The 22500-nt window shown below is 42.6% G+C and overlaps 1 protein-coding gene and 1 long non-coding RNA gene across 3 annotated transcripts in view; one reads left to right on the plus strand and one right to left on the minus strand.

Moving 5' to 3' along the window:
• LOC138958740 (pantetheinase-like) overlaps positions 1-13379 on the plus strand; it is a 44616-nt gene extending 31237 nt beyond the window's left edge. For both annotated transcript variants that reach the window (XM_070330015.1, XM_070330016.1), the window contains exons 5-8: positions 1993-2158; positions 4353-4968; positions 6633-7145; positions 9016-13379. In XM_070330015.1, the coding sequence (XP_070186116.1) occupies positions 1993-2158; positions 4353-4968; positions 6633-6970 (1120 nt within the window). In that variant the 3' untranslated portion in view covers positions 6971-7145; positions 9016-13379. The remainder of the gene's footprint in view (positions 1-1992; positions 2159-4352; positions 4969-6632; positions 7146-9015) is intronic.
• LOC138958758 (uncharacterized) overlaps positions 1-22500 on the minus strand; it is a 381866-nt gene that overhangs the window by 236862 nt on the left and 122504 nt on the right. The gene's annotated exons all lie outside the window — the stretch shown is intronic.

Here is a 22500-nt window from a genome sequence, read left to right on the forward strand (position 1 = left end):
TCCTCTTGCTTTTCCAGTGCTCCCCAAAGTGCGCGTCCCTGCGTCCTATACGCGCCAGAAGCCGAAATCACGTGCTATGTAGACGTTCATTGAGAGGGTCCCGGGACGCACTAAACCTATAAAGAGCGGGTCCCAGGACGCACTAAATTTTTGCTATCGTGCGTACCGTGGGTACTCTTTTCAGACTGTAGTCGTCAGTCAATTATAGTGCAAGAACAAATGCCAATTTCACGCTGGAACGATATGCAATAAACAAGGTATAGTTGAAGTGTCCTCTTCGAATATTCTGATGAAAAAAGACACTTCATATTACACCATTCGCGATAACAATGCGTTATATGAACACAGGGGTTTGGGGACCATGGACTCTTGGGACCCTCTAAAACTCCGCGTAGGGGGTCCATGAACCCTGTAAACATTAAAAGTGGGGGTCCCAGGACCCTCGAGGACGGGCGTTATATGTTATATGAAGTCTTATATCGCGCGCGTATCTCCAGACACGGACTCAAGGCGCAGGGATCTATTTATGCCGTGTGAGATGGAATTTTTTTTACACAATACATCACGCATTCACATCGACCAGCAGATCGCAGCCATTTCGGCGCATATCCTACTTTTCACGGCCTATTATTCCAAGTCACACGGGTATTTTGGTGGCCATTTTTTTTATCTATGCCTGTACAATTTTGCCAGGAAAGACCCTTTTGTCAATCGTGGGATCTTTAACGTGCACATCCCAATGTAGTGTACAACGACGGGACCTCGGTTTTTCGTCTCATCCGAAAGACTAAGCACTTGAACCCACCACCTAGGTTAGGAAAGGGGGAAGAAAATTGCTAACGCCCTGACCCAGGGTCGAACTAGCAACCTCTCGCTTCCGAGCGCAAGTGCGTTACCACTCGGCCACCCAGTCCACTCGGCCACCCAGTCGTTACCACTCGGCCACCCAGTCGTTACCACTCGGCCACCCAGTCGTTACCACTCGGCCACCCAGTCGTTACCACTCGGCCACCCAGTCGTTACCACTCGGCCACCCAGTCGTTTCCACTCGGCCACCCAGTCGTTACCACTCGGCCACCCAGTCGTTACCACTCGGCCACCCAGTCCACTCGGCCACCCAGTCGTTACCACTCGGCCACCCAGTCGTTACCACTCGGCCACCCAGTCGTTACCACTCGGCCAACCAGTCGATACCACTCGGCCACCTAGTCCACTCGGCCACCCAGTCGTTACCACTCGGCCACCCAGTCGTTACCACTCGGCCACCCAGTCGTTACCACTCGGCCACCCAGTCCACTCGGCCACCCAGTCGTTACCACTCGGCCACCCAGTCGTTACCACTCGCCCACCCAGTCCACTCGGCCACCCAGTCGTTAATTACCACTCGGCCACCCAGTCGTTACCACTCGGCCACCCAGTGCGTTACCACTCGGCCACCCAGTCCACTCGGCCACCCAGTCGTTACCACTCGGCCACCCAGTCGTTACCACTCGGCCACCCAGTCCACTCGGCCACCCAGTCGTTACCACTCGGCCACCCAGTCGATACCACTCGGCCACCTAGTCCACTCGGCCACCCAGTCGTTACCACTCGGCCACCCAGTCGTTACCACTCGGCCACCCAGTCGTTACCACTCGGCCACCCAGTCCACTCGGCCACCCAGTCGTTACCACTCGGCCACCCAGTCGTTTCCACTCGGCCACCCAGTCGTTACCACTCGGCCACCCAGTCCACTCGGCCACCCAGTCGTTACCACTCGGCCACCCAGTCGTTACCACTCGGCCACCCAGTCGTTACCACTCGGCCACCCAGTCAACTCGGCCACCCAGTCCACTCGGCCACCCAGTCCACTCGGCCACCCAGTCCACTCGGCCACCCAGTCTCCGTGGGGAGACTCGCCTTCTATCTTTCTTTTCGTCTTCTCACACCACACCGCACCAGTTAAACACCAAAAAACCCTAACCTATGATTGTTTCCTTTCCAATGTTTCAGATATCACAAGCGGACTCTGTTTGGTGAGAAAATGTTTGACCCCGGTTTTAGCAGTGGGTCGATGTCTGAACGTATTACGTTCGACACACCGTTCGCTGGGCCTTTTGGTGTCTTCACGTGTTTCGACATCCTCTTCTATGACCCTGCTGTCCATTTGGTGGAGCAGGTCAGTAAACTAACTCTTCAAAACCATGACTCCTCGTTCGCATACGTGGTCTTTTTAATTCCCGGTTCCTGCCTCGTCCCGACAACAGCACAAGACCAAATGTCCACATGACAAATACAATGATAAAGTACAGTGCATGTACATCATGCTCTATCCATGACATGATAGAACCGTACGAAGACAATTCTTCGATCATCTATCAAATTCTATCTGCGCTGAGTCAGTCACAGTTCTGCTTACCTCTGCAAACAATATCAAAACCGTACCGTACCAAACAGCACAGAATAGCGTCAATACAACCAATCACAATGTCCACAATAGCATTGTATCTCATTGGTCAAGCACATCGGAATCTCACAGCCACACGACTGAAGACGAAACATCAAAGAAACAATTGACATTGTAACACCCTCTTCATGACGCTTTGATCTGAACGACCACTAGAACTAGAGCCGCCGTGCGCCTCGCTCATAAAGTTACATAGCCTACCACCAATGACCGCCAACCCGTCTCCTTTCTTTCTTTCTTTATTTGGTGTTTAACGTCGTTTTCAACCACGAAGGTTATATCGCGACGGGGAAAGGGGGAGATGTGATAGAGCCACTTGTCAATTGTTTCTTGTTCACAAAAGCACTAATCAAAAATTTGCTCCAGGGGCTTGCAACGTAGTACAATGTATTACCTTAAGAATAAGAATAAGAAAAAGAATACTTTATTATCTCATAGAGACATTCAGGGAGAATGCAAGTTTCCAGTACAAAGGACTTAACATTTCTTACATGCTGCTTGACTAAAATCTTTACAAAAATTGACTATATTCTATACAAGAAACACTTAACAAGGGTAAAAGGAGAAACAGAATCCGTTAGTCGCCTCTTACGACATGCTGGGGAGCATCGGGTAAATTCTTCCCCCTAACCCGCGGGGGGTACCCGTCTCCTCTCTCCAGAGTCGGCTTTAAGCTTTAAAGACGTCAAACACTAAATTAACATGTAAATTAACAATTAGCAAAGCCAGCTGCCGCATGATGGACATGCGACTTTCACAAGTTAACAGATAAAATGACAATACACAAAACTTAAAAAGAATCAAGAAATCTCATGCAAACAAACAACAACACAATACATATAACAGCAAACTATTGTGATACATTAGTAGTCAATGACGGGCGCTGTGGCGTGGTGGTAAGACGTCGGCCTCCAAAGCGGAAGGTCGAGGGTTCGAATCCCGGCCGCGGCCGCCTGGTGGGTTAAGTGTGGAGATTTGTCCGATCTCCCAGGTCAACTTATGTGCAGACCTGCTAGTGGCTTATCCCCCTTCGTGTGTACACGCAAGCACAAGACCAAGTGCGCACGAAAAAGATCCTGTAATCCATGTCAGAGTTCGGTGGGTTATAGAAACACGAAAATACCCAGCATGCTTCCTCCGAAAGCGGCGTATGGCTGCCTAAATGGCGGGGCAAAAACGGTCATACACGTAAAATTCCACTCGTGCAAAAACACGAGTGTACGTGGGAGTTTCAGCCCACGAACGCAGAAGAAGAGAAGAAGAAGTAGTCAATCTTCCACTTGAGTATGTTCACAACACGGACTTATCACTTCTTCACACGTTTGTATACCTACGTACTTTTGTTCATACATTATTTGTGACCCAGACATTGTACATGATTCTCTGCTCTCTCTCTCTCTCTCTCTCTCTCTCTCTCTCTCTCTCTCTCTCTCTCTCTCTCTCTCTCTCTCTCTCTCTCTCTTTCTCTCTCTCTCTCTCTCTCTCTCTCTCTCTCTCTCTCTCTCTCTCTCTCTCTCTCTCTCTCTTTTTCTCTCTTTTTCTTTTGTTTTACATTCAGACTGCCTTTATTGCGGTGGTACCTGTGATGAAAACCCCGTCCAATAAGTGTACACCCCGCTTGAAAAAACCCACCTTCTGCGGTCACTTTCATTATTATTTCTTCCAAAATGGGCCTGTCAAGACACCCCACGTGAAATGAATGTTCCAGCACTATTGGCTGGTCCCAATCGTATCCTTTCACCACAGGTACCACTGTATGGACAGTAATACCGCCGTTTCAAATACTCTGCAACACATGTAACCCAAAATCAATATGTGTCCGTACATTACCGTTTCTTTTTATTGTAACACAGCTTCGACCCCTGTTAATTTGAATCAACCAATTTTCTTGTTTGTCTGGTGGCAGGGTTTCAAGAACTTCGTCTTCCCCACAGCCTGGATGGACAGCTACCCCTTTTTGGACGCTGTGGGCTTCCACTCGGCATGGGCACGGAGACATGGCATCAATCTTCTGGCAGCCAATTTACAGCTGCCCGAGAATCGCTTCGCGGGTACGGGGGTCTACTCCGCCACAGGCCCCGTCGGCTACTACTACAACAAGACAGCCGGCAGCGATGGCCGCTTGGTCGTCGTCGATGTTCCTGCAGGGGATGACGTCACAGCGGTCAACAAAGGTGAAGGAAATGTCAAAGTACCTGAAGTTAAATCGGAAAAAGTCGTGCCCATTTTTCAGACCCCGATCCGAAGAGACACGTTCAACCTTGTCGAGGTGAACGAGGCGTCAGGACAAACGTCTGTGTGCATGGAAAACACGTGCTGCTCGCTAAGCTACCGCAGGTCGGAATTTGACCCAGATTCGCAGCGGGATCACTTCGCTCTGGGAGCGTTCCAGGGAGTGCACAATTCCAAGAGGGACTGGTACTTCGAGGCGTGTGTGCTGGTACGCTGTACGAGCAATTCCGGGTCTACCTGCGGAGCGCTCACCTGGGATTCCAACACCTTGTTTTCCTTCAACATGACAGGTAACCCGTTTCATTGTGATCAATAACTGTGGATGGTCTGATATTCTATGAGAAGACGAATTGATTGCCCCATTGACAATCGGAAAATCGTATGATTGTCATTGTCTGCTGTCTTTTATAGCCTACTTCCCCCTCAAGGAAGGTTGTCATGCTGAGAGCTTTCAACCCTTTCACTTTGGCAATGCAATATTTCTCTGCCTGATCTGACAAAAATCCCCCTCCCTCCCTTTTTAAGATACTGGTTTGCAGAGTAGTATTGGGAGGTTTTTTTCACGAACACACACACAACAAGAGGCGAAGCCCGTAAGAAATCGACAAACAGTAACACAAACTCATTCACTCTGTCACACATACACACACACAGTAAGCATAGGTGACACGGTGCAAGAGTGGGGGACACTAGATCTAGATCTGTCTGTCTGTAGCCTACTTACGGGGACACGACTGCCAGATCGACACTGCGCTTTCGACAGCGCTTCCTCGCGCACACACTGGAAACACGCTGTGCAGATCAACCTGTAGGAAATCTCCTTTGGTATCTTCTTTATCTATTTTTCTGGGGCTACGAAACCGAACAATGTGAAATCGTCTTCCCCGAATCGGCGAACTGCAGCTGGGTGAGAACTGTATCTATACCACAATCCTTCACGCGATCTGACTTAACCTTGACCCCTGACCTGGTCTACATACCACACACGACACAAACCAGTCACCTGTTTTTACCCCCCCAAAACCCCCCACCACCCGTTTTCTTTGGATACACACTTTAACTACATACGTGCCGACGAAATGTTGATCATTGCTTCAATACTTTGAAGCTGTTGCTTGGATAATAACCAGGTAAAATTAGTATTTCGGTGTTCAGTCAAATGTTAAAGTTTCTATCACACACATACACACATACACACGCACAGACAGACAAAAGTTAGCATCGCATAGGCTACACTTACGTGAGCCAAAAACCAGGGGGGGGGGGGGGGGGGGGGGGGGCTAATCTATACAGATAAGTGCAGGCGAGGCAGGAAGGGGAAACGGGAACTGGGAGTAATAATTTAAAGAGCAGGTAAGGGAAGTAATGTTGAGGATAACTCGATTGTGTTGGAACTTGTAATGGCTGTAAGTCCCTTGAAGTCTGTGACTGTTTTGACCCCTGGTCAGCTAGCTTAAATGGACACCATGGCTGATGTGTACGAGAAAGCGCCCAGTTGAGTAAAAACCAAGCGTTGTGTCGGATCAGTTGAAATATCAAACAAGTCCGACTTTCAACCAATCCGACCCAGTGTTTGGTTCCCACCTAGTTTGAGCATTTGCTCGTGCATATCGGCCCTGAGCTTTCTTTTTAAGATGAATGTGCTGGATTCCATAAAGTCAAGTAAACTGCAACACAAATTACAACTCTTTATTGAGAACAACCGAGACTAATTCTGAATTTGCCGAAATCGACTTCGCGAAGCTGGCCGCACGGAGCTTTTAGCACTGAGTTGTTGTGTGAAAGACTTCGCGAAGTTTTCGCGAAGTCGACTTCGGGCTCAATTAAGTACCGCCGTAAAGTCCATATATACGAGTAGAAACCGTAGCGTGTGTTGCTGTTACAAGGTAGAACATTTCTCTCCTGAGTTTCAAACCCAAACCTAATTATTCAAACCCTCTTCTCCCTCTTGCAGCACAATTGAGCAGCGGGGCCGCAAAATATATCTACCCAGAGGTCCTCGTTGCGAACAACGGTCAGGTGGCCTTGACCTTGCCCAGGGAATGGCAGTTTGACCAAGGAGGTGTCCTCAAGGTCCCTGGCTTGACCAGACCTCTGCTGGCCGCTGCTCTCTACGCTCGAGACTACTCCAAGGATCCCTCTGGCGAAGACGTCTCGGACACCAGGGGAGCAGACCTTGCGGACGATTCGTCAGGGACACAGGGCTTTGTGCGAGGGCACAATCTGTTGTTGTGCGTTGGCTCTGTGGCTGCCGTATTGTTCTGTGTGGTTACGATCGGCTTTGCCCTTTGAGAGTACGATTGAAAGCAATGCCAGATGAATGATACAAAGGATGCGTCAGGTTAGGGAGACAGATTTTTTAAAACATTTTTTATGATTTTTTTTTTATGGCAGAATCTTAGTTAATAATAATAATAATAATAATAATAATAATAATAATAATAATAATAATAATAATAATAATTAAGTAGATGTGTACTGCCGGGCAGTACATACCCCAAGCGAAGTCGTCCATCTGTGTGTACATGATTCTCTCTCTCTCTCTCTCTCTCTCTCTCTGTCTTAAAATGTGTCATCGATGACGTGTTTTCATACTTGCTAATGCGGCAGGCTAATCATGACGTCAAATTGAAACTTCTTGAAGTCTCTCAGAAAGGGACATGAAAACCATGTGGGGGTTACTGGTTTGGGCTGAAAAAAAACCCAACTCCACCTAAAATTCAAGCGCCTATGGGGCTGAATTATGCAGCATAAATTGTGAAACATCAGGATATCTCACACTTTCAATTCTGCCATCATGTCAAATCTGACAACAAACCTACCCACAAAATGTCATAAATATCGGTGTAGAATTGAGACTTAACGGTTTTTAACTGCCAAAAATAAGTTTTTTTGACTGGAATAGTTTGTCTTGAAATTCAGTTTGGGACAACGGACCCACCCACTAAATTTCATAAAGATAGGTGAAAATTTAAATGTAACGGTTTTTAACTGCCAAAATTATGTTTTTCTTCTGGAAAAGTATGGAGTGAAAATCAGTTGGGGACAACGAACCTACCCACAAAATTTCATAAATATCGATGAAGAATTGAGATTTAACGGTTTTTAACTGCCAAAAATAAGGTTTTTTGTCTGGAAAAGTATGTCTTAAAATTCAGTTTGGGACAACGGACCCACCCACTAAATTTCATAAAGATAGGTGAAGAATTGAAATTTAACGTTTTTTAACTGCCAAAATTATGTCTTTCTTCTGGAAAAGTATAGAGTGAAAATCAGTTGGGGACAACGAACCTACCCACAACATTTCATAAATATCGGTGAAGAATTGAAATTTAACGGTTTTTAACTGCCAAAATTATGTTTTTCTTCTGGAAAAGTATGGAGTGAAAATAAGTTGGGGACAACAAACCTACCTTTAAAATTTCATAAGAATCAGTGAAGAAATAGGATTTAACGATTTTTTAACGGCCTTTAAATCATTGGTGATGTCATCATAACCCAGTCGTTGTAGTTGTCGTCGTAGTTGTTGGTGTTGTTGTTGTCATGTTCGTTGTCGTGATTGTTGTTGTTCTCGTGTTGTTGTTTTTGTTGTTGTTGTTGTTGTTGTTGTTGTTGTTGTTGTTGTTGGTTGTTGTTGTCGTCGTCGTCGTCGATGTCATTTGTTGTTGTTGTTGTTATCGTCGTCGTCGTCGTCATCGTCGTCGTTGTCAGAGGTTATTTCTAAAGATTTCATTGATAGTCTTTGTTCTCGTCACCAAGACTTGCTAAGAACAAGCTTGGAACAGCAAGAGTTCCAAGAACAAGATTAGAACAACTCATTACATCATTACCAGTACGTCATTTGTATTTAGAACACACTTTAGAAAAAAACTCTTCAGCTACAAACCAGTCACCCTCACATGTCGGAGGTGTTTGTCTAAACCACTTACTGAAATGTTTTGAGGATTAATGACCATACACATGTTGAACCGGTGAGTGTCTTCCGCTGCTTAATTCGCAAATAACTATTTTATTAAAGTCCGCTTGAAACGCTCAAAGATGAAATTCCATGTTAAAAAGTGACAAAAGTTTCACATTTTCCCGTTGTAACAGCTTCCGATGATATTATATGAAAATTCTGATCCTCTGAGAGGATTCCCCGAAACAAAATCAGTTTGTACGCCTAATTTTAATAGAATTGTCCAAACAGTGTCGCTAATATTGTGCTAAAAGATGAATTCTAGAACAATGTTCACAGACAGACACCACTTGGCAAAAAAATTTTCAGTGCTGGGAGATGAAAAAAAAAACTACCTCGCTACGCGCGGGCTTCGCCCGCGCTCCGCTTGGATAATAAGGAAACATTCTTTTATAGTGCTGTTCACCGCCAACTGGCAGCCTCATGGCACTTTACATTGGACTTTAAAATTCAACATTTTACATATAAAAAGTTTCCTCGTAAGAAATAACATACAAGCATTAACAAAATTCATAGACAACAACCTCTTATAGTTATATAAGATAATCTAGAAAAATTGTTTTTAAAAAGATGAAAAATACGTAAGATAAGTAATAGTTGTGTGCTGTTGAACGCTGTATTCTTTTGTGTGGTCACGATCGGCTATGCCTTGATTTAGTCTGAGTACGACCGAAAGCAATGCAAGATGATAAGAATGACACTGTAGGGAGATATGGTTTTGTGCGATGGCAAAATATATTCTTCTTTGTAGTCACGATCTCTTCTGCTCTTAATAAGACGTAGACTGTAAAGACTGAAACTAAATACACGATTTTCCGAAATAACTCTGTCTGGCGTGCATGGGTTGTAAAAGAGTGAATAATTTTGCTTTAATTGAGTCAAACTTTCCCACGTGACATTAAAGGCCAATCCCTAGTGAGGGGTGTGTCTGAAACACGTAGACGAAGAGCACGTGTTGAAAGCTTTCCTCACTCGAGGCAAGAATAATTATTCACTCTTTCACAACCAATGCAAACCCGATTGAGTTATTTCCGAAGTTCGTGATCTGTTCTTCATACTTCAACCTTACCCCCGGTTAACGACGTTTCATTCTTCTGTGTTATCAAGATCGCACATACATACGCACGCCCGAACGCACACTCGCGCACACTAACGGTTGGCACACGGACAACCGAACAGGTTATACACACAACCTCACCTGCGCACTACGCACACACATATTCATTTATTTCGGACGCCAAGCTGTATGACAACACATATTTTTCATTTGATATTTCATGGACGCAAAAAGAATGAGCGGAGCACTGTCACTGCGCAGCAGTGGAGCGGAGGGATAGAAGAAACATAACTCTTCAATGAACATGGGTAGGAAGAAAAGGAAGTTTGCTCCCTTTGCCCGCTCTGTATTGCGTGGTACATGGTTTATCGTACACACCTGTGAGCATCTCTCTCTCTCTCTCTCTCTCTCTGCAATGAGGATGAATGGAGTTGGGGGCAAGAGAGAGAGAGAGAGAGAGAGCATTTCATATCAAATACAAGAATACAGCCAAATGCTATCAACGCAAAGCACATGAGGTCATATCAAATACAAGAATACAGCCAAATGTTATCAACGCAATGCTCTGGATCTTGACCCAAAGCACATGAGGTCATCAAGCCGCTTTCGCTGCATCATTCTCTGTCTTTGGTTTGGCCAGTTGAGACATCAGCGGAGTGACTTGTGTCGTCCACTTCCAGAAACAGAAACAATCTAACTGCTGATTTGTTCACCTGATTTGAGTGGATGCATTTTTTAAGCATAATGCGGTATACTTCTTTTGTTTTCGCCAGTCAGATGGTAAAATATGAAATACGAACTTTGTGTACTTCTCCAATCAACAAAAGGCAAGTTCGGACCAACAAAAACTAATCTTCTTTTTCTGCGTTCATGTGCTGTAACTCCCCCATACACTCGTTTTTTGTGTGGGAGTAAGGTTTTACACGTATGGCCGTTCCTTTCCGGCCATTCAGGCAGTCGTACTCTATTTTCGGAGGTAACAATATATTATTCAAAACATTGCTTTTCACGAGCATGCAGGTCAGCAGGGGAGAAAAAGGTTGCGTTCGCGTCAAATCTTGGAGTATAGGGAATTTCGAGTGTATACTGGTGTTATCATTGGCAACTCGCATGACTAAAAAAACAAGTCGCGTGAAGCGATATAAAAACATTTAGTCAATCGGTATCAAACTAAAAGATCAACACCACAAACCAGTCATCGCCAAGACTACGAGATACATTTAGATAGTCTCGGCTAACAATATCGAGACGGATCACGCTCGTCTCCGCGAAGCATGCGACCGTATAGTACTTACTGAACCTATTTTCTGTAATTCTGAGTACATTGTTAGAGTGAACATGACATATCTATATATTTTTGAATTCAGGAGAAGATGAGGAATACAATGCAGTCATTGTTTAATCTGTTACTAAAATTTAGATTTTAATGACAACTTTAACGAGCAAACTTATTAATTAATTTTAAGATTTCGAGCTGAAATGCAATACCATAGTCCGGACTTCGTCGAAGATTGTTTTACCAAAATTTCAATCAATTTGGTTGAAAAATGAAGGAGTGCCTCAACTTTCACAAAAACCCGGATATGACGTCATCAAAGACATCCATCCAAAAAATGAAAAAAAAACGTCTGGGGATATTATACCAAGGAACTCTCATGTGAATTTGTATGAAGATTGGTCTAGTAGTTTCCTCGGAATCACTTTATACACACATACACACACACACATACATAATCCATGACCCTCGTCTCAATTCCCCGTCTATGTTAAAACATTTAGTCAAAGCTTGACTAAATGTAAAAAATAATGTCTGCGATAGATATGCAGGGGGATGAAGTAGGGGTGGTCGGCGGAGTGCGGTTAGTGGCAGCATACGATATGGCTTATATTATGTAAGGTTTGTCTGTCTCTTCCGCCTGGCTGAATTAAAGCCATCCATGCGTATTTCGCTACCACCACTAATAGGGCAAACGCCCATAGAATTCCACTCCGTCGCTTCGGCGTGTCTTCTAAGGTGTCTTCAATCCCTGGATAAAACCACCCTTGTTTTTCGCTCTAGTGAACAACGTCTGCAACCTATGATTAGTGTTAGCATCCTCTTGCACGGTGTTGGCGGGGTGATTAGTGGTGGTGTTATTAGTGAAGTTTTTGTAAATGTTATCTTTTTCCTTCTGGTTGTTAGCAGCGGTGGCTGTGATGACGAGGGTGTTATGCGAAATGATGTTGTTTGTCTTGGATAACAGTTTTGTCTGTACGTTATGCATTTTGAAAAGAAATGTGGTTGGGGTGGGGGTAAGTTTAGAGAGAGACACTGGGAAAGAGAGAGAGAGAGGGAGAGAGTGTGTGTGGGGATGTGTGTGTGAATACGAATACGAATACGAATAAACTTTATTGTCATGAAACGTAGTGTTTATAAGACACGGGAAGATAAATAACCAAATGATTACATTGTTCCTTTTTTTTGGAAGCAATTATATACAAATTCTCCCAATTTAGTTTGTACTTTGTCTACTTGCAAAAGTTGACTTGGTACATCATATGAATATATAGGTAGATTAATTTCACTCATGAAAGATTTTCGTAATTGGTTGTTTTCTATGCAGTTATCTAGAAAATGTATTTCATCTTCTATTACTCCACATGTTTCACATAATCTATTTTCCCTAGGTGTATTGCTGTATCTACCAGTTTCAATTTTCAGGTCGTGGGCACTTATTCTCAGTTTACACAACGATTGTTTATATTTTCTTTGTTTTATGCATAACAGATATGGTTCCGTTTTATAATTTGTTACTATTTTTTGATAAAAATTTAACTTTGGTGAACTTCTTATTTGACCTTTCCAGAATTGTATATATTGGAGTTCCAATTTTTGACATATAACATATTTTAACCTTTTGACATTAAAAGTGGATTGATTTTTCCACACATGATCTAATCCAATGACTTGTAACAATTGTTTTACAAATGATATCCATGGATATGTTTCACTGCCTTTGGTGTACATAAGATTATATATTTTGTTCAGATGAGATGTTTTTGGAAGATCCAATATGTGTAACCAGTACGCAATGATATTACATATTATTGTAATGCTAACTGGGAATCTTCCTAATTCTCCTAGTACTGGTACTACCATAGTTTTCTTATGTACCCCAAGAATTTGTTTACAGAATTTTGAATGAACTTTTTCATGTTGATATTTACAAGTCATGCATTCTTTAAACATTTTTGATAAATCTAATAGTTCATTTGTATTAATCTGGTGTGGAAACCAGATTTCTGCACCATATGTTGATATTGGTGAAATCAAACTATCATACAATTGTAACATAACTTTTATGTTGATATCAGTTTTACGGAACGTTCGACGTAAAGCATGAAGTGCTTTGTTTGCTTGTTTGCTCAGATGATCTTGTGCTCTATTTAGATTGCCGTTTTTATGTAGTACAACTCCCAAATATTTATATTCTTCAGCTGTTTGAATAATGTCTTCTCCACAATGAAAATATATTGGCACCTTTGGATCTATTTTTGAAAATACTATTACTTTGGTTTTGTTTCTGTTGATCTGTAATCCCCATTTTTGGCAATATTCATATAAGTAATCTAGTTTCCGCTGTAGGCCTTTCTTTGTAGATGAAAAAATAACTAAATCATCAGCATATAAAAGACATGAAATTCGATCATTGGAATGAGTTTCAATTTTGTGTGTGTGTGTGTGTGTGTGTGTGTGTGTGTATGTGTGTGTGACGGTGTGTGTGTGTATGACGGTGTGTGTGTGTGTGTGTGTGTGTGTGTGTGTGTGTGTGTGTGTGTGTGTGTGCTTTCATGCAGGCTGCTTCTTTGCATCACCACCAGCCTCTTTTTTTGCAACTGTCCAACACATTTTTATATTCACGTTTTTTTCCCCCCGTTAAGTAGTAAAAACACCACCGAAAACCTTAAACGAATCATAAACAGCGGACACACACCCCAGAGACAGACACACAGACAGATAGACAGTCAGACAGATATAAACACACACATACACACACACGTACACACACAAACACACACACACACACACACACACACACACACACACACACACACACACACACACACACACACACACACGGATAGACGAACACCGAAACACACGCAGCCACACTCTAAGTACCATTTCCCGAGCAAACTCAACCTCCCTCCTCCCTGCCACCCTTCAAGCCCCCCAAGCTCCACACAAAACACTTACTTTTCCTCTTTGCACATTACAAGGCATTTTTTCTTCCACTCCTCGCACGAACCAGCTGATTTTTACCTGAGATTTGCACACCTGTCTGTCACCGTTCTTACCTGTTGAACTCACGGCCACACTCTTATCTCTACCACCGTGGGGGAAGTACGCCTCTCGAGGCCTGTGGGTGATCCAGATTTATCCGGGTATGGCTCTCGTCTGGCCTTAACCGGGTGCAATCGCTACCCGCTCTGTCAGGAGTCTGATATTGGGGTGACCCCACCCTTGATAACATCACAGCGGGTGTAGCGATATGGTGATTGGGGTATGGAGACAATTGACAAATTGTTACCACTCTTTCTCTTTCTCGAAATAGATTGTGTTGACTTGACTTTCGTAGTTTGTGCATTTGTTTTTCTTACACCATTATTGTTACGAGGCTTTTGCTTTGTAAGATTGTGGCTTTTTGCGCGATTATATGTTTTTGTTTTTGACCCCCCCCCCCTCGACCCCGTCTCTTGCCTACCCACACAAACACCCCCTCCCCCCCCTTATTCCCAAGTACACCATCGTTTGTCTCCACCTGTTTCAGTCGTTTTTCTCACAACACCAATCTTCTACGCATTTATTGTTCGCCTCCTTCTTCTTTTTCTCGAACACAAATCTAAGCATTCTATTTTCTGAGGGCAATTGTCCTCGCTGTTTTTCCGTCAACAACTGACACCTCTCCACCTTCGCAAACCAGTGAAAATATTTTCTCAACAGTCCTCGAGTGTCCACTGAGCGCTTTCAGGTGTCAGAGCGTGGAAACCTCATCCGACTGTTTATGTGTGGCGGATACCTGCGTACCTGCGCGGACTCCCAGGTAAGAAGGAACGGTGGGAGCAATGGGAGGGAGCTGTCTTTGATAATGGGGATCAGACATTGATCCTTCTTCAGCCCCTGCCCTATCTACAGTCCTTAACCACCTGTCTGGACCTTGAAATCCCTGATCCCCCGCCCCCCATTGGGCCTGTAGATGTTCAAACAGTCAGTGGAACCTGTTTGGGAGCCTTTTTAGCTCTGATGGATTCAGGCCTGTAGATTTTGAAACTGTGGAACCTGTTTGCGTGCCTTTTAGCTCAGCATGTTCCAGGCCTGTGGTATCTATTGGGGGGCTTTTTTTTTATTTTTTTATTTTATTTTTTTTAGATCAGTTGGATATTCAACAGAGGTACCTGTTTGTGGCCCTGTTACCTCATTTGTGAGTACTAGACTATTCATTCTCGACAATTGTATTGTTTTTCTTAGGTTGTAGTACTTCGATGACTACAATGCCTGACGTTCACAGTCGAAGGTGGGCTCTCGTAAGGAGGATTCACATTGCAGGTACAACTGTGTGGTCAGGACTTGGGTGGTCGAAACCTACGGGTAGTATACTCACCTCTGTTGTGGCTTGGTAGGTGAGGACATCTATGCGTAACGTGGATGGGACAATACGTGGAGGTACGGCGTTGATACCTTGACGCTATAAGGCTAGTAGTGTCTGTGGTGACACGTACAGAGGGTATATAGGAAGATCAGTTGCATTACTCTCTCTTTGTCTTCCTGTCTCTTGGAACCCCCCCTCACACAAACACACACTCATACACACACACACATACACACACACACACATACACACACACACACACACACATACATACACACACACACACACACACACACACACACACACACATACATACACAAGACACACACACAAACACACACACTCATACACAAACACACACACTCATACACACACAAGACACACACTCATACACACACAAGACACACACACAAACTCACCCCCCCACACAAACATACACACACAGACAAACACACACACATACATACACATACACACACACACACACACACACACAAACACACACATATACAGTCCCCCCCACACACACCCTTTGCATTACTCGGATCATTCAAAATCCGAACGTGCACGGTCGGTCACAGTGGAGGCTTGGCAATAACGCCTTCTACAATATCTAAACTTGCAGATCACACAATATACGCTAAGGTGTTTCAATCGTGACAACCGCACTATGCAGTGGCCACACAGAGCGGACTTAAGGCCTGTTTACTTTGGAACATTATCCTCTCTGTTTGACACAGCTAGGCTGGAAGTTTATTTTGATTACAAGAATGTAGACAAAATTGACGAAACATAAGAATAAGAATAAGAATAAGAATACTTTATTATCTCATAGAGAAATTCAGGCGTGGTACATAACAATAATACAAACAGGACATTGTTTTTACATAAGACATATCAAAGCACTATATAACAGGGCAGGTTATAAACACACCTCCCACATACCTTTCTGGCCATTCCTTGCATTGTGCTTACGCATTCAGTCATGAACACATCGTTCTCACTTACACATCGCACACATGGACATTCTTATACGCTCAACTTACCCATTCACACATGGACATTCGACCACGCTCCACTTACACATTCTTATACGCTCCACTTACACATTCACACATGGGCATTCTTGAATGCTCCACTTACACATTCCCACATGGACATTCGACTACGCCCACTTACACATTCCTATCCTTGGCACAAAGGGTCAAAAATCCAAAAAATAAGCCCTTAAAAAAATATGCCCATATTTTTGAAAATATGCCCATATTTTTCAAAATAAGCCCTTATTTCTATAAATAAGGCCTTATTTTAGAAATAAGGCCTTAAATATTTACAGCCATAAGGAAATAAGGGTATAATGAAATAAGGCCTTATTTCTGTTAAGGCCTTACCGAAATAAGGCCTTATTTCTGTTATGACCTTAAAAAAATAAGCCCTTAAAAAAATATGCCCATAAAAAAATAAGCCCTTAAAAAAAATATGCCCATATTTTTCTGCGCATCGCTACTGCGCATCCGGAGCTAGAGTAAGATCAAGATGTTACACTGATATAAATCAAACAGTCATTTCATGTAAACAATGCTTATCTTGAGCGAACACCTCATCGGAAACCCCAATTCTCTCGCAATTTGCAATTTCAGCACAAATTCTTCTCAAAAATTCATCACGATCTCCCCATTCGCCATGTTTGTTATGAGATCTCTGCGCATGAGCGGCGAAGCCAAATTCTATTCAGCTTCATGATTGGTCAAAAAAATAAGGCCTTATTTTTTTATGCCCTTATTTTTTTATGCCCATATTTTTTCATGCCCTTATTTTTTTATGCCCTTATTTTTATTAAGGCCTTACAGAAATAAGGCCTTATTTCTCGTAAGGCCTTATTTTCAAATAAGGGCTTATTTTTTTATGCCCATATTTTTTTAAGGGCTTAAAGATTTAAGGCCTTAATAATGGAAAATAAGGCCTTATTTTAGAAATAAGGGCTTATTTTCAAAAATATGGGCATATTTTCAAAAATAAGGCCTTATTTTTTTAAGGGCTTATTTTTTGGATTTTTGACCCTTTGTGCCAAGGATACATTCCCACATGGGCATCTTTAAAGCACTGCGCTTACATATTCTCGCACACCTACGCGTATAACGGACTATGGCTAAACATCATTGCAAAAAAAAATCATAGCATACAATATATCACAGAAAAAATACGGACGTACATAAAACCAATACTTCCATGTACAATACTACTGATTGCACTGGCAGAAGAGGGGCTGAGTCGGGTATGTGGATGTGTTTACATGTTGCCAAGGGTGATGGATTTGGGGATGAAGCTGTTTTGCCCTCTCCCCTCCCCGACAGTTTATAGCTATGTAGCAATGCAACTATTTGCTGTGCCTATAAAAACGGTTGTTATTGACTGAATTGCCTTGGTGCATTCACCCCCCCCCCCCACACACACACACACTATCGCACACCGACAGACGGACGCACGTGCACACGCACGTACGTAAGTACGCACGCTCGCTTGCACACACCACACCACACCACACACATACACAAACACACACACACACACACACACACACACACACACACACAAAACACACATACTCACACACACACACAAACACCCACACCACACCACACACACACACACACATTCACACTCACACCCTCGACTCCATTCCGAAACAAAAACAAAACACGCACGACAACAACAAAACACCGCGCTGAAAGTACACAGAACTTCACAAAGCGTAATACATGTACTATGTACACACAAAAACAAAGAATACATCTTCCTTGTACATGTATATACTTCACCGTCTCTTGCTGTCTTCGCCAAACAGACAGTGAAACGGGGGGTTGCGGCAAAACCCTCTTGTCCCGTCAGTCATCCATCACCCGTAACTGACAAACGAAAGACAGCGCAGCCAAGCGTGTCGCGGTGATGGATTGGAGGTCCGTTCGCTTTTCCCCCTGAGGAGGAGGTATGCATAGGTATACCTGTCTCTGTCACTACAGGCAGTTGCAGTAAGAGGGTAGTGAATAGAAGATAAAAGGTGTGGATATTTTTTTGCGTTTTTTATGTTAAAACATTTTTGTCTGTGTTGTTTTTGTTTGGGGTCAATCCTTCCTTCATTCAAACAATTTTGGACTGATTGATCGATCGATTGACTGATTGGTTCCTTTATTGATTCATTCATTAATAAACTGATTAATTATATCACCTTTTCAGTTTTATTCTCTTTTTTTGTCTCTTTTAAATTATTCCTTCCTTCCTGCCTTTCTTTTTAACTTTTTTTTATCTCTCGTTCTTCCTGTCGTTGTTTCTGTCTGCTTGTTTTATTCCTTCATTGATTGATTGATTGTGTCTTCTATATTCTTTTCCTTTCTTTCTTTCTCTTGATCTCTCGCTCACGCTCTTTCGCACGGTTCGTTTCTGTATTTTGTTCATCAATGTCATCTTCTCTGTGTAGGCTTCTGCCTCCCTTCCTTTCTTCCGATTCTTTTCTCACTATTTTTAAACGACCTGAAGCAGTTTTTGATTGAATATGATGTCAGCCTAGAGTTGCCCCTGAAAAGAGCCCAAGAAATAGATGTTGAACGCATTAATGACTATATGTATTTGTTCCTGTTAATATATGCTGATGATACTGCTATACTCGCCGAAACACCTGGAGAAATGCAAAAAGCCCTGGATGGACTAGATCGTTATTGTAAGAACTGGGGACTAAGCATAAATATTGAAAAGACAAAAATAGTTGTTTTTTCGCGGGGGAAAATACGGAATATCCCAAATTTTGTCTTGAATGGAGTACCTGTCCAAGTAGTTTGGGACTATGTGTACTTAGGTGTACTATTTAATTATAATAACAAATTTCATAATGCCATGAAACGTCAATGTTTGATTGGTAACCGTGCAATGTTCTCGTTAATTCGAAAATGTAGAAAACTAAACTTACCAATTGATGTGCAATTGGATCTTTTTGAGAAGTGTGTACATCCAATTTTGTTGTATGGTTGTGAGGTGTGGGGATATGATTCATTGGACATATTGTCAAGGTTTCAATTGCGATTTTTAAAAATGCTTCTTGATGTATATAAAACTACACCCACTTGTATGGTTTACGGAGAGCTTGGTCGTTATCCAATTAGAATTGAGGTACAATGTCAGTTACTGGTTTATTGGTATAAACTGATGAAAGAAATGAACGATGGTGCGAATAAGATGTCTTGTTTAATGTTAAAACTACATTTGAAGTTGTACCATGTACAAAACGTTAAATTGCCCTGGCTGTCGCATGTCAATACTATGTTAAATAAGTTGGGTCTATCATATTTATGGACAACTCAGAGTCTTGCCGTCTCAGGTTTTAAAAACGTTGTAAAACAAAGGCTAAGAGATCAATTCCTGCAGGAATGGAACACTGACGTGAATGCCAACAGCTTGTGTTTTAATTACAGAATATATAAAAAGGATTTTTGTCTGGAAAGGTATTTGCTTTGTTTGCCTAGGAAACTCCAAGTTAAACTAGCAAAATTTAGAACAAGCAATCATAAGTTGCCAATACATCAGCACAGATTTTTTAATGTTCCTAGAAATGAAAGATTGTGTGACATGTGCGATAAAAATGAATTAGGTGATGAGTTTCACTATTTGTTCAGTTGTACCGACGAAAGTATAGTGTCTGAAAGAAGAAAATTAATTAGTCCTTATTACCGATCTCACCCAAATTGTTTAAAATATGAACAGCTAATGAATTGTAAATCTAAGATAAAACTAATGAAGCTAGCAAGATTTGTAGCCCATGTTATGATTTTAGTATGTTAGCGTTATATCTAGTTTCTTTATTGGTATGTATATATGAAACCTATTTTTCTTTTTGTTAGCATGTATGGAAGTGTATATTGCCAATTTAATTTGGTCGTATAGTATTGTTGTATTTGTCCGCTCAATTTATATACATATATTAACTGTCTGATTTGTTACCTTTTTTTTTGTTGTTAAAGTTATATCTTTGTTTCAAAGCCCTCTGGGCCCAAAACAATAAAATACTTGACTTGACTTGACTTGACTTTCTCAGGTTCAGTGGGTCACGTATTTGACACACTTTTTACTGTGAGAGTAAGACCATTGTGGATTTCATTTATTTCATTTTATTTACAACGATCGAGAAAAAAATACACCACCATTTTATGTACACATGCATGAACTAACACAGAATGTAAACCACATTTATCCTGCATTGCCAGTTGAATTAAGTCCAAGCAGAACGGTGACAAAACACTTCCGCTAAAAATGAACACAACATTTGCAAAAGAAAGGAAAAGTCAAACACGCCATAACAAAGTCAGGATGTTATCATGGCATAATGATAGCACCATCCTTTTCGACTTGGTCAATACTTATTTGCATGAACAGCAGCTGGATCTGACAACAATGAATCAGAAAAGAGTGTTTAATTATTTGACGCAAAAATGCAGACTGTCATGGAGACAAAATACCCCAAAATACCTAGTTCACCCACAGTCATGCAGACGTACGCCCACACCCACACACACGTACACACAGTCACACACACACTCACACCCAACGTACACACGCACACACACACACATACACACACACACCGTGCACACACAAACACACAAACACACGCACACTGATACCCCCCACCACACCCACACACTCACTAACACACACACATACAAGCACACACACACACACACACACACGCACATTCATACACGCACGCGCACGCACACACACATACACACACACACACACCCAACGTACACACACACACACACACACACACACACACACACCATATGCACACACACACACACACACCCCTTATGTGTGGTTTACCATTACGAATTGCAAAGCACTATCGCAAACAACAACAACAACAGCAACAGCAACCGCAGCAACAGCAGCAGCAACAGCAACAGCAACAACAAAACCCCACTATTATGTAAATTCCGTGCACCTGTGTCTATAATACCGTACCAGCCTGTACCTTAGTTTATATAATACACGTAACTACCACACTCTCCCTTACGGCATTGCAGGTTAATGGGGGTGTTGTGTGTATACATGCCATGTGCATTTGACTGTGGAACAAGATGTTGGATGTTGTTTTCATAATCATTCATGAGTTGTCTTGTTGGTTTGTTTCTTTTCGTAATTTGCTCGGATGTGTATGACGCAGGGCACTGTCACAAAATCAGTCAACAACTATTCATTCGTGGCCACAAAAAGGGAAACGCAATCACAGTCACAGAGACAGACAGACAGACATACAGACAAACACACACATTCACACACACACACACACAAACGCACGCACGCTCGCACGCACAAACACCCACACACACAAATACACACGCACACACACACACACACACACACACACACACACACACACACACACACACTCCCCGGCCACACACACCCACCCACACACGCGCACGTGCGCACGCACGCACGCACGCACGAACGCACAGACACACACACAAACACACACACACATACACACATACACACACAACTTACCAACAAATAAGCAAACTGACAAACTAACAACAACAAAATGTAAAGAAAAACGTATAACGTATAATGAAAACAAGTAAGACTTTCAATTTAACTTCCATAAAGGATTTCTTTGATCGTATTTTGTTGCGGCTTTTGTTCAATAGCTGATGTACAATTGTTTCCAAGACAGGTCGTGTCTTTTTTCAATAAGTACCCTAATTCCTTAAAGATTATCATAAACCCTTCATGCCCTAACATTAGGCAATCAAGACTTGTTAAAGGGACTCGGAAACTAATTTCACGATTTCACGCCTGAAATGTCCCCATCTCGAGCTCGACTTGCGAAGTTCACGGTTCGCTGCTGGAGGGTTGTAAGGGGATGGACAAACAAGTTGTACCCCTTGTGACATTGATTTAGTGGGAGGATATCATGTGTGAAAGGTGGGTTCAAACCATGATCGCCCCTAGTTATTATTTGACGAAGGCGAGCTGTCAGAGAGCTAACTGGGCGAGACATTTCTGAGAGACCAGGGGATGTGTTTACAAAAAAGGGTCCAACCGGTTAGGGCTTGTGTGCAAGTGCAAAATGCCAAGACAGACAAGGTGAACATTAAGCTGAATAACAGAGTGTACAAGACAT

Source organism: Littorina saxatilis, linkage group LG2 (genome assembly GCF_037325665.1).
Source record: "Littorina saxatilis isolate snail1 linkage group LG2, US_GU_Lsax_2.0, whole genome shotgun sequence".
NCBI classification, from domain to species: Eukaryota; Metazoa; Mollusca; class Gastropoda; order Littorinimorpha; family Littorinidae; genus Littorina; species Littorina saxatilis.